General features: G+C 39.3%; 1 protein-coding gene across 1 annotated transcript; it reads left to right on the top strand.

The window, feature by feature from the left end:
- Nucleotides 1–1506: 1506 nt before the first annotated feature.
- Nucleotides 1507–6316, top strand: LOC577535 (deleted in malignant brain tumors 1 protein-like). Its single transcript, XM_030991286.1, has 4 exons — nt 1507–1510; nt 2247–2555; nt 3838–4023; nt 5934–6316. The coding sequence occupies exons 1-4, from the start codon at nt 1507–1509 to the stop codon at nt 6314–6316; spliced, it is 882 nt and encodes a 293-aa protein (XP_030847146.1).
- Nucleotides 6317–12506: the final 6190 nt, after the last annotated feature.

Below are 12506 nucleotides of genomic sequence, written 5' to 3'. Positions count from 1 at the left end.
CGGGAACTGCCCAAGTTGCGATTGTGTTGATTAGGTTTGAAATTCAACAGTTTTTTTTTAATATAAGTGGGAGCTTAACCAAGAAGTGTTTTATATAAAATCAGCAAGATTTTGAATGTTATTCTCTGGCGTACTGGCAGTGGCGGATCCAGGGGGGGGGGGGGGGGGGGGGGGGGGGGGCCCGCCCCCCCCCCCCCACCCCTGGGAAAAAAAACGTGTAAAAACACTCTAATTTTATCTCTTTTCGGAGACGGGCCTCGCTCACTACTAGCAGTCTTTAAACCATGGGCGTCAATCCTTACGTAATACCTATTGTTCAGGGGGGGGGGATGAATGAATAGATCATCCCCCCTGAACAATAGGTATCAATTACAGATTAACGCCCATGAGTTTAAACGGATGTTAGTAGTCTGTGATTGGTCAACAGAGCATTTCGATCGGCTAGAGATTTATGCTGCTACATTGAAAAAAAATCTTTTGCCCATCAATCTGATCGCGGAAAGGTTTCGCTTGGTTTCCTAAGGGTAGGCGACAGTTCTCCGATTGATTGGCGACTGATCGCTGACTGATGTTCAATGCTTGACGAATATTTCCGGGGTGATAAAACATCGGCAGTTAGTTGATGAATCATAAACCATTGTCACCGATTAATCTCCAAACGTTTGATGAACATCGACCAGGGGCAGAATAAAATTTAAACATGGTTTATTTCTAATTCGATATCAGTGATTTACAAGTGCTGCTGAAATGACATGATTTTCGGAGTTTTTTTTTTTCTTACATTTTTGTGACTCATTTTCCCTCTGGAAATGTGCCCCTTTTTCCTTTCACCATAAAATAAGCTCATAATATAAAGCAACTAGGAGCAGTTTTTAATCCATTTTGCCAAAAAGTCGCTCGCTACGCTCGCTCGCATGTAATTATGTTCCTTATCAAATATCTTTGCAGTCTTTCATGATTAGTGTGTGCTTAAAACTCCATCAGAATTGTATTTTCCTCTTTAAAATATTTTTCGCACTGCGACCTCACAAATCCTAAAAATATTGTTCGCTCGCAAACTAAATAAATTCAGACCAAGTGTCAAGCCACTCTGACACTTGCACGAAATTTTGTTCCCGCACGAATTGCCCCGCATTGGGGCGTGCAATTGCGTGACATTTAGTTGCACGAAGACCGTGTATCGCTTGTGCAATGCGTAACAACATGACATCATTGTCCCGTCACGTTTACGACATAATACGTCATACTTACGCCATACTTACGCCATACTAACGTATTGTTCACGCCATTATTCACGAATTGTTACGAAATGCTTTCAGCGGTCACTTTTTCTATTCTGTGCCGTCGCATGTGCATGCGTAGACCATGCGCAAGTAACGTGAAAACTGTGCGGGAAGTATGCGTAGCCGATGTGCAAATTGTGAGCAATTTATTCGTAAATTCGTCGTGTACTGGTCGTAAACATGCGTGCCACTCGGGCATTGGCACGGACCGGTCAGTACCAACATGGGTAGGATACGTTAAGGATACGCATAGTTCGCGAAGTGTTCACGAAAGTTGTCCATCAAATTTTCGTGCCAACATTTTGAACATTTTGAAAATTCTGCCACAAATTTCAAGCGTTGTCCCACATTAGCAGCATTGGCCCTCATCCTCCCGCATGTCCCGCGAACGCTTCCCGTTGTGGCAAGAACGTGGCACGAAACAATGCGCAAATTATGCGCGAACCAAAATCGTGCAAGTGTCAGGGTGCCTTTGTCTCCCCCCCCCCCAACTGAAAAAGGTCTAGCGACGCCCCCTGGCTGGCACACGGTCGTAAATCTCGTGTCACTAAGGCGTAAGGCACTACTTAAAATACATTAAGGACAGACTATTATTACAGGTCCTCTAAAAAGGAAAGACCTGAGTCGTACATTTTGGGAAATTGAAAGGCTAGTAATTTTGAGTGTTGAAACGGGTCGGGAAGTTATCCCGTACTACGGCACTTTGACACTTCCGATTCAACCAATTTGATATGCCTATACGTATAGCAGTTACTGATTTAAAAAAAAAGTTAACTTTTTATTGTTTGTCCAATTTCATTTTAACTTTCAGCAATCTGTTTCTGTAATTTTGCTGCTTCCATTTGAGGTATTTTCCTACAACGGTTGGTCTTATATATTCAATTATGTATCTTTCTATATTTTTTGTTGCCATATCGGCCACATTCAGACCACATATATACACCATTATTTTCTTTGTATCAGTTCCTGTGCGTCTTGTTGACGGGGCTTCGCCCAATGGAGGGCGAGTCGAGGTGAACTACCAAGGATCATGGGGTACAATCTGTGATGACTCTTGGGATATCAAAGATGCTACCGTTGTTTGTCGAATGCTAGGTTATCCTGGAGTCTCTTCTGCATTGATGCGCTTCGGAGAAGCCACAGGAGATATCATCCTCGACGACGTCGGATGTGACGGGTCAGAAACGCACATCGCACATTGCTACCATAGCGGCTATGAGAACCATAACTGCGAACATTCTGGAGACGTTGGTATTATATGCAGCGGAGAAGGTAAAGTTACAATTTCCGAAAATGTGACTATCGAACATTACCCCAAAAGTCAAGTGAAGACGTGCATTTCAAAATATTTGACGTATTAAAAGCGGCGAATTAAAGAGAAGGTTGAGTTCTGAGGAGAGGTGAAAAATAATTTGTGAGCGTTTTCATTGTTATTATGCAAGTGTGGAAGAACATCAAAGAGAAATTGTTTCGTGTAAAGCATGGCTCTTCAAATGCCTACATATTTTTAATTGGACATTTAGCAGCTTAAAAATGAGGAACACATTTTTATGCCACATGTATGTGTGGTCCCATAGACATCTATCCGTGTACAATACTACAGTGCTTATTACTTTTACCAAGACTGGGCCAAATTTTTTATAATTTTAATAATTCCAGAACCTTGCAGTAAACACCAATACTTGTATGCTACATGATAAACTTATTTTGATCAATTCTGTACCGTTTCGTTCACGATTCAGTCGCATGACCAGAACTCAATTTTTTATCTTTAAAGCCTACTGAAACAAAATGCTTATGAATCATGTAATTGTACTTCAAAGCACGAAGTTCATCATTTGCTACTACGAAGGGTTTTTTTCTCGTGTTATTATATCTTTATATCAGTATCATAATAGTATTGCTTACTTTTTGTTCCCTCAGTGGCGGATATGAACCAGTCTTTCATGTATGTCCTGTAAAGTTCCTTAGATAGGCCCTACTCGTACATAGCCAGTCGCAAATAGGGATTACTTTGTGAAAATTCCAATGACTTTATAAAGTATGAAAATTCGCCTACATGCAGATTCAGATCAATTCGCAAATGTTAATTTTTTTTTTTTTAGACAGTGACAGTGAATTACTTGTAGAAACCAAAATGACACACATTCCAAAACCAAGCAGCTGCACAAATAATACAATAAACACCCAGTTCGATACGGATTCTATATAGGTGCAGCTAGGCTATTATTTAAAAAGAAATGCCCTAAACATAGAAATAGCTGCTCTGGCCCATATGCAAAAAAGACACAGTTAATGCATACAACTCAAATGAAATAAAACACCTTTTCTGGCCTAATACGGCGCCGACTGACTACGCAGGCGTAAATGTTTAAGGAACTTGCTATAGTAAGGCGTACGATCTGCCACCTCTTTTAAATGAATTTGCCAAATTATTGTCTGAAGCCATTTCTGTAATATTGTTTGGTTGATATTTGTTCTCTATTTTGTAATGATATAAAAAAAAAGTTCCTAATTAATTCCATTTAGTTCATTTTGTAATTTCCACTTGCAGCTGAACTTAAGGTTCGCCTCGTAGACGGTCCGGATGAGGGTCAAGGTCGTGTTGAGTTGTTCTACTTCGGGTCATGGGGTACTGTCTGCTATCACGGTTGGACCTCATCGGACTCGGACGTGGTCTGCAGAATGTTAGGATTCTTGAGGGCTGTTGCACATACAACCTACCCGTCATTATACGGACGTGGGACAGGGGAAGTGATACTACGTCAGCCGAGTTGCTCTGGAAAAGAATCGAGTCTTCTTGAGTGTGATCGATATTATGATCTGGGTAACACTGGGTGTGGACATACAACCGATCTCGGAGTTTCATGCTTAAAAATGGGTAAGAATTAACCATATTTAATAGTCAAGAATTTCGAGAGGATTTCTCATGGTATAACATGACTAAAAGTCACGTACCGCCCCTATGTCATAGCGAAACAATTAAAATGAGCAAGAGTGAAGTGGGGGACAGTCGAGTAGAGAAGCAACCTACAACAAAAAGAAGAAGTAGAAAACCCTGATATGAACCATACCCCTACGCTAAGCCTACGAGCCTCTCCCATGGAGTTTCACTAAACTACACGCATTCACAAGAACACCCTTAAATTTTTGTTGGTGAATAGTACCATGATCTATGGGCCTCGGGTTTGGGTCCACATCACCTGCCAATTATATGCCGTAATAGCAAAGTTGCAGAGCTGTTACTGTATTTATTGGGTTCTTCGTGCAGATAGTGGCCATATTTGAACGCTTGCCTCAGTTGAGGGCAATCTTGGAGAGTTGTATATTCAGTACCTTTAGAGAAGGCAGCTAAGCTGAGAACAATTATGATAGCACAAATCAGATCCATTGTTCAATTGATAATGGATAATTGATAATAGGAGGCACTTTTTTTTGGTCCAATTTTTCAGGAAATATGTTGCGCCGACTCAGTCAGCCGGTGAATAAGCGGGGGGGGGGGGGGGGGTTGAGACCTCTTTTTTTTGTTCTTTTCACCTAACTCGTGAGAATTTTTTTTTTACAATTCTTTTTGTTGTTGACCCGTCAGCCCCCCCCCCCCCCCGTGGATCCGCGCCTGCAGAGGATCCAGACGGCGTCAAGGGGGGGGGGGGGGTAGCCAAATCTTAATACAAAATTAGGAAGCCCTTTTTTTTGGTCCAATTTTTCAGGAAATATTTTGCGCCGACTCAGTCAGCCGGTGAATAAGCGGGGGGAGGGGGGGGGTTGAGACCACTTTTTTTTTTCTTTTCACCTAACTCGTGAGAATTTTTTTTGTTAATTTTTTTTTTGTTGACCCGTCAGCCCCCCCCCCCCCGTGGATCCGCGCCTGCAGAAGATCCAGACGGCGTCAAGGGGGGGGGGTAGCCAAATCTTAATACAAAATTTAGTGCCGACTCAGCCGGCCGGCGAATAAGCGGGGGGGGGGGCGCTTTTGTTTTTTGTTTTATAAAGGTTAACTTTACGTTATTATCCTATTTTTTTATCGTTTTGGGGGGCTAGGGGGGGGGCTGGGCCGGAATAATCGCTACGTGGATCCGCCCCTGGTTTGAGCAATTCATGTTAAAATGAAAACTCAGTCCTTGCTTAAAATAAAGTATAACTGCATTTATTTAGAGAGCATGCTTACCTTGTACATGCGGTCCAGTCCATCAAATACAGTTCAGTTCAGTAGTCCAGTAGTAAATAAACCTTCCACATGGCAAAGAAATGCAAAATAAAGATAAAGATAATAATGAAGATTTACCTCATGCCTTTAATACAATCTTCCACGCTCTGAACGATGAGGGCATTATATTACCTGTGCGTTATAAACTGTTTCCAAGCATTGCCGGCAGTACTCGGCGTTCACAAGTTGTGTTTTCCTGGAGCATATGGAGCCCCCAAATACAAACCGACACACGAAATCCACGGTGCGTTTTCCGCGTGCAGAAAATCCATCAGTTATCTCTAATCTATATCGTGGAACCTCCTGGGAAGCAATTTGGCTTTATAAATGTGAACGCTTTATTTGACATGCAAACAATTAGAAACAATAAGCAATATGATAAGCCCTGTCAATTGGGAATACCACTTCCAATAATCTCTTACTATGTTGTCACTTGATTTCAGATGACCTTCAGGTTCGTTTGGTCGGCGGAAGATCTGACAAAGAAGGCCGTGTCGAGGTTCTATACCTTGGTACTTGGGGGACAGTGTGTGATGACAACTGGGACCTAAGTGATGCAAACGTGGTTTGCAGAATGCTCGGCTACGAACGAGCAGAGAACTTCTCCTGCTGCGCTGCCTTTGGACCAGGACCTGGACCTATTGTCCTTGATGAAGTGGAATGCGAGGGTACAGAAGCAAACATAGGCCATTGTCGAAGAAGTGACTACGAAACCCATGACTGCGATCACTCGGAGGATGTTGGTGTCTTGTGCATCGAACATGGTAATCGCAATTTAAACACAACACAAAACGAGACAAAACAAGAACAGCAACCAAAACATTAATATATTACTAGCAATAAATACTTTGTTAATAAAAAGATGAATTTTCGAAGAAATTAAATCAGTCTTTATTCTAAAGGAATTCTTTAAGACAATTCTGCATTGCATTAAAAACACCGTGTACGTAGTCCTTTAAATAATTTGTGGGGATCTTTCGGCAAAAGTTCTGAAAAGAATTCCTTAGTAAAGAATATTCTTAATGCTCCCAACAGAGAATGGTGTTTGAAACGTTATGACTCTTCTTTCAGTCCACATCAGTCCATTTAGAGGGACTTGGTAGCATTGTTTATATGAGGGAAAATGGTGTTAAGGTAGTGACATCATTGCTAGATGTACACTTAAAGATAGTCTGAAAGTTTGAGTGAAAACTGACCATTATTAATGATAAAAATTTGGAAAAACTGATCTGATCGATTCCTTAATTATCCCAACTTTATTATTACAATTTACTTACATTTCAGGTGAATGTAAATCGTCACAAAGCAATTAATTGACTCTTTATACCATTCCAGACATTTTGGTGTTGAAAAACTTTTAAAAGCCTGTCTTATGTCTTATTTTCAAGGGAAAAACGGTTGGGAAAATTCATAAATGTTTGGGAAAATTTACTGTTAATCACTGGAGGGTGTTGCACAGTGTCGCCTTCAAAGAAAACCATGTATATCTATGTGGTTTGAGAATGTTCTCAGGATTTTGTTACTGTTAGAGGGTAAGTACAGTTCTGTAGAAGCAATATAATAAGTAACATTTCATACAAATATCAGTTTACACCGTTTTTATCAACCTATCAACAACGTTACCGAGTCACTTTAAGTACTATATGCAATATCTTCCGTAAACTTGTATATTCCTATGTCTGTTTCACCATGCGAACCTACAAAACTCGTACATTGCAAGTCAGGTCAGTTCTGTTGAACTGCTTCTACTCACATATTAATACATCCGAGGGCATACCGCTCTTATGGTTCACTTTGTACCTGTATAGCTGGCGCTATATAGGTACTGCAGTAATGTATTGCAGCAACCGCACGCGTACATTGCACAACGTGAGCGCCGTGGCACCAGTGGATTTGCCCGTGTGGAGGCATTTGAAATTTCGTATGCTCGCTGGAATTTGCCAGTTTTCTTTTTTTTTTTTGGGGGGGGGGGACGACTAATAGTTCACCTTTTCCCGAGAAAAGGAAAACTATTCGTGACGTCAGCAATACAACATGAACTATTCGGCAGGAAACATCTTTTCTAGTAAAACTATTCTTGTTATTGTTGTATACACTCATATAATGCATCAATCTTACGATAAGGGAAATAATATACAGTACTGGAAACTATTGCACGCTTTTTTATGAGAAAAAACCTCGGATAGTTTAAGTAAATGAATCACACGTCACCGCGTTTCACCAAACATTTGAATAGGATATTGGAGTAACTTGTATAATAATTAATTGACGATATGCATGTAACTAAAGACCTGATTTATATTCATTCATTGAATTAACAGAAGTGAGCCAGGAATCCTCTACAACCATGACAACGCATGGCAGTAAAATAGGTCTATCCCAGCCTGCCACATATGGTAAATTTAGTTTCAAGTTACTATTAGCCTTTAAAATGTTTTCCATGTATACATGATTAATTTCCATTAACTTTCATTGTGTCTTGGATCGAGCTGTGTATTATGTCAGTAACACGATCACGAATACTCCTGATGAATAATCCCAAGGCAATTGTCAATAGCTGTGTGCGTTACCTATTGATAAGTGTGGTGCATGGCAATCGCGTATTGCGTAATCTGAACATTACTTTTGAATTGAATATTATAACGAGGTATTGAAATTCTACTCGAGGTGATTTCATGATAGTTTCTCCCATCTTGTCCAGTATATTATTGACGCCGGTCAGTGACAAAAATAGTGAACGTTTACTTGAAGTTTGATAAAAAGGACATTTCAAATATATAAACAATGTACATGTAAGAGGTGTTGTAAATGTTACATAACGATCCGAATAACATTAATACATACATGTACAATGTTCACATTGTTACACGTCTTTCAGAATTTGGGTTTCGTACGGTTCCTAAACATTCCTAACCTTTAATAGTGACGAACCTTCCTTTATACGATGCACATTGATGTCCTCTTCAATTTGATGTTGGTGGCTGATTTGTTTATTTAAAAAGTGCCAATATCTTTTCTTTCCCAGGTGTGATAGGGTTTCTCTCTGTTGCAGTTATTGGTATCCTTTTTGGTTGTATCATCATGACAGTAATGATGCGAAAGTATAGGTATGTATCATAGCAAAGCACGTTACATTGAGAATTCATCTAGCTTGTTATTATTTTGTAGACTAAAAGTGAAAGTTGAGTGCTGGTATTGTTAAACATTTATTTGTGAGCTTTGCTCGTTTTTGTTAAGTTAAGTTGGCAGGCTATTATATGTCACCTAAAAGAGATGACTCTTTGCGTAATACTCTTATTTTCGAAACAATACGAGTAAAACTTAAAAGTCTCGGCCGCGTTTTCAATATACTTCAAAGACATTTTTAAACAGATCGTAAACAGTTGCTACTACGTTCACTCGTTTGCACACAGTATGAGCCCGTTCGGCAGCATTCTCCAGAACGTAGTGAAACTAGTTTGGTATGATGGGGGCTTAACTCAGACAAAGTCTTAGAATATCAACTAAACCTTTAATAGGGTAAATCCTTACCACCAATGCCCTTTACCAATGCAAAGACATTTCTCTATGCAAAAACATAAGAGATAGTTAAACATTGTCATGATTGAAAATGTAATGAATACAGGCCCTGGACTTCACTTTCGAGATATAATATTCATTATAATGTGTGCAGTTCAATATAGCCCTGTGCATTTCCGTGTGCAGTGCATGCACAGCTGACTTAATTTCAACAAGACTGATCAAGTCGATTTCCTTCTAAATGGTGATTACAAAACCTGTATTATACACCGATTCCCTTCTTCTAAATAATCAACCTTATTTCAATTGCCCCCAGACAGTTTCTTCCACAATGTCAATTTCATTCATTTATACATGTATTTTAAAATAAAAATTCAGGTAACTAGAGAAAATGCTAACTCTCTTTCACTGTCATCTTGTTGTCACTGTTAAATGCAGTTAAGAAATATGATATGGTTAATTTATCTGTCATGTGTAATTGGGTCTCTTCATCTACAGGAGATCAGCAAAAGAAGCTAGTAGTCAGCAACAAGGGAAGTATCCTCAGACAGTCAATCAGAACTGTTACAACGGACCACAACAGGATGGGGAAGTTTACATGGAACTTGACGCTGTCCCTCACAAGCTACCAAAAGGATCTTCACGTGATCGGGGTGGAGTATTCGAAACACCACGACCTGCTGACAAGGAAGATGCTTACGAAAATATGAAGATCTAAGAAGAAGGGGGAACATTTTAATGATAAATCTACCATTACTCTTCTTTCCTCACTCCATCTCTCCCCTCTCCATCTCTCTACTCTTACACACTTTCTCTCTCTCTCTCTACCCGTCTGCATTTTTCATGTTCTACCAAGTTTTCTCTGTCCTCTAGTTATCTTTCGCTCATCTGAAAATAAATATAATTTCTGAAGAACGACGTAATTCTGTGATCACATATTGTCAACCGATGTGTAATTCATTCACCTGTATATTTGTTTATTTAAACCCCACAAGATTGAATTCAATTTAAATGCATTTCATGTCTGCTACAAAGCATTATTGTTATTGTTCAATTTGTTTATGTTAATTATGTTCTTTCTACTTTGTACGAAATTCTTCTATTCCGCCAGTTGGCTCCAGATGAATATTTAAAGAACCATTACTAATACTGCTACTATACTACTACTACTACTACTACTACTACTACTACTACTACTAATGCTGCTGCTGCTGTTGCTGCTGCTACTTCTACCTTTAATGCTACTACTACTACTACTACTACTACTACTACTACTACTACTGCTGCTGCTGCTGCTGCTGCTGCTGCTGCTACTACTTCTACCACTACTGCTGCTGCTACTACTTCTACTACCACTTCTCCGACTATTGCTACATTGCAAAGCACTTATTCACAGCATTTAAGGATAGATAATGACATTGCATAAATTTTCGTATACGCATCATATCCACTTAGGGCGTCCTCATGTTTGGAAGTTATCATGAAAATCTTGCTAAATGGGTAAGATGTTCAAGGGTAAGATGTTCATGTGGATGTGTTATAGTATAGTGGTTCATTTACTTGACTCCCAATCCAATGGTTAAGGTTTCGTTTGTTCATAGTTGCCACTCTCCACCCAGATGTTAATCGGTACATTTATGTTACAGCGCTCTCCACCCTTCTGCCTTTTCAAGTTCTACCGAGTTTTCTCTGAAGAACAACGTAATTCCGTGATCATGTTCATCGTTCCTCATGTTTTTCATCGATGTGTAATTCACTTGTATGTTTGTTTATTTAAACCAACAAGATTCAATTCAATTTCAATGCATTTTATGTCTGATTTAATGCATTATTGTTATTGTTCAATTTGTTTATGTTTAATGGTTGTTTACTATGTTCTTTCTACTTTGTACGAAATTCTGCAATTCCGCCAGTTGGCTCCAAATCAATATTAAAAAAACCATTACGACTACTGCTACTATACTACTACTACTACTATACTACTACTACTACTACTGCTGCTGCTGCTGCTGCTGCTGCTCTGCTACTTCTTCTACTACTACTACTACTACTACTACTACTACTACTACTACTACTACTGCTGCTGCGGTCACTACTACTGCTACCACTACAACTACTGTTACGTTGCAAGCCACTAATTCACAGCATTAAATGATAGATAATGACGTTGCAGAAATTTCGTATACACATCATATCCACTCAGGGCGTCCTCATGATTATTATTATTTATTATTATTTATTCGGCAAAGAAAAACATTACATATCAGTGTACACAATACAAAATAAGACATAATTATCAACCATTGGAACGCCAGGGACAGAAAAGGTTAACTAAATTACTGTGGCATAAAGCCTCCTGTCCCAATTCCAATGGATGATTTACATAAAACAGAAATAAGAAGTTTAGCCTTGGGTTACCTTCAAAGTTGAAAAGTAATTAGGGCCTATTAAACAATTATAAGTGATGTAATTAAATGCAAGATGCGGTATCATTATTTCAGATACATTATATAGTATTAATCAATTACAAACAAATGTATAGGCTAATTAACATTTGACACATTGAATAAGTGTAGGAGATGTTGCTGTATAGGGCAACATATTAAAATATAAAATAGCATATTAAATAGCATATTATAACCGTATCTCCCCTGACAGCAAGGAATAGAAGATACTATAGAAAATGAAAGGAAACTAAAAGAGACAAAGGGGGGAGAGAGAGAGAGAGAGAGAGAGAGCAAAGAGAGGGGGAAAAGTAAAGCAAACAGAGAGGAGAGAAGTACATATTTATCAGTGATACATTTTCTTGAAATCAAAATTACAGTATATATTTAGGCCTGTACCATAACAGGATTCGACATGACCACACAATCCCAATATATATATATCCCATTCAAGGTTACAAATATTCATAACACTGACCTATACCAAAAGATAAAATTCCAATGAAATATATATAACCCATTAAAGATACAGGTTACAAATATCTATAATACTGACCTATACCCATGATACCGGAAGAACAGTTCCATAACAAAAGAACATCGTTATTTTGCAATTATAAACACGTGCGTGTTAACAATATAATAAGCGGGGGAAATATTAAGGAGGAAAAGAAGCAAGAAGAGGCGGAAGCAGTAGAATTTAGTATTCAGTTTAATATAAAACCACTCAACCGCATATTATGCTCCAGCCTCCTCTCCCCTCTTACCCTTTCAATCATTTAAATCCCACACTGGCGGAGGTGACACCCAAGCGCAGCAAGCCAGGTCGACAAGGAAGTCTCGACCACCCCCGTGCGCAAGGACTCGGGGAGTTCGTCCCAGTAACGAGGAAATGCGTTAATTGCAGAGCCGTGCATCCGTTGAGTCCGCGCCCGGAGATGAACGAACCTCACCTCATCAGTTCGACGAGCATTCACCAATATGGCGCGCCCGACAGTGCCGCATTCAATAACACGGAACAAAGACTTAACAACATAAGAGATCAAGCAATAT

Source organism: Strongylocentrotus purpuratus, unplaced genomic scaffold (genome assembly GCF_000002235.5).
Source record: "Strongylocentrotus purpuratus isolate Spur 01 unplaced genomic scaffold, Spur_5.0 spur5_scaffold_2, whole genome shotgun sequence".
NCBI classification, from domain to species: Eukaryota; Metazoa; Echinodermata; class Echinoidea; order Camarodonta; family Strongylocentrotidae; genus Strongylocentrotus; species Strongylocentrotus purpuratus.
Note: the sequence above shows the minus strand (reverse complement) of the source record. Positions and strands in the feature narration are given on the sequence as shown.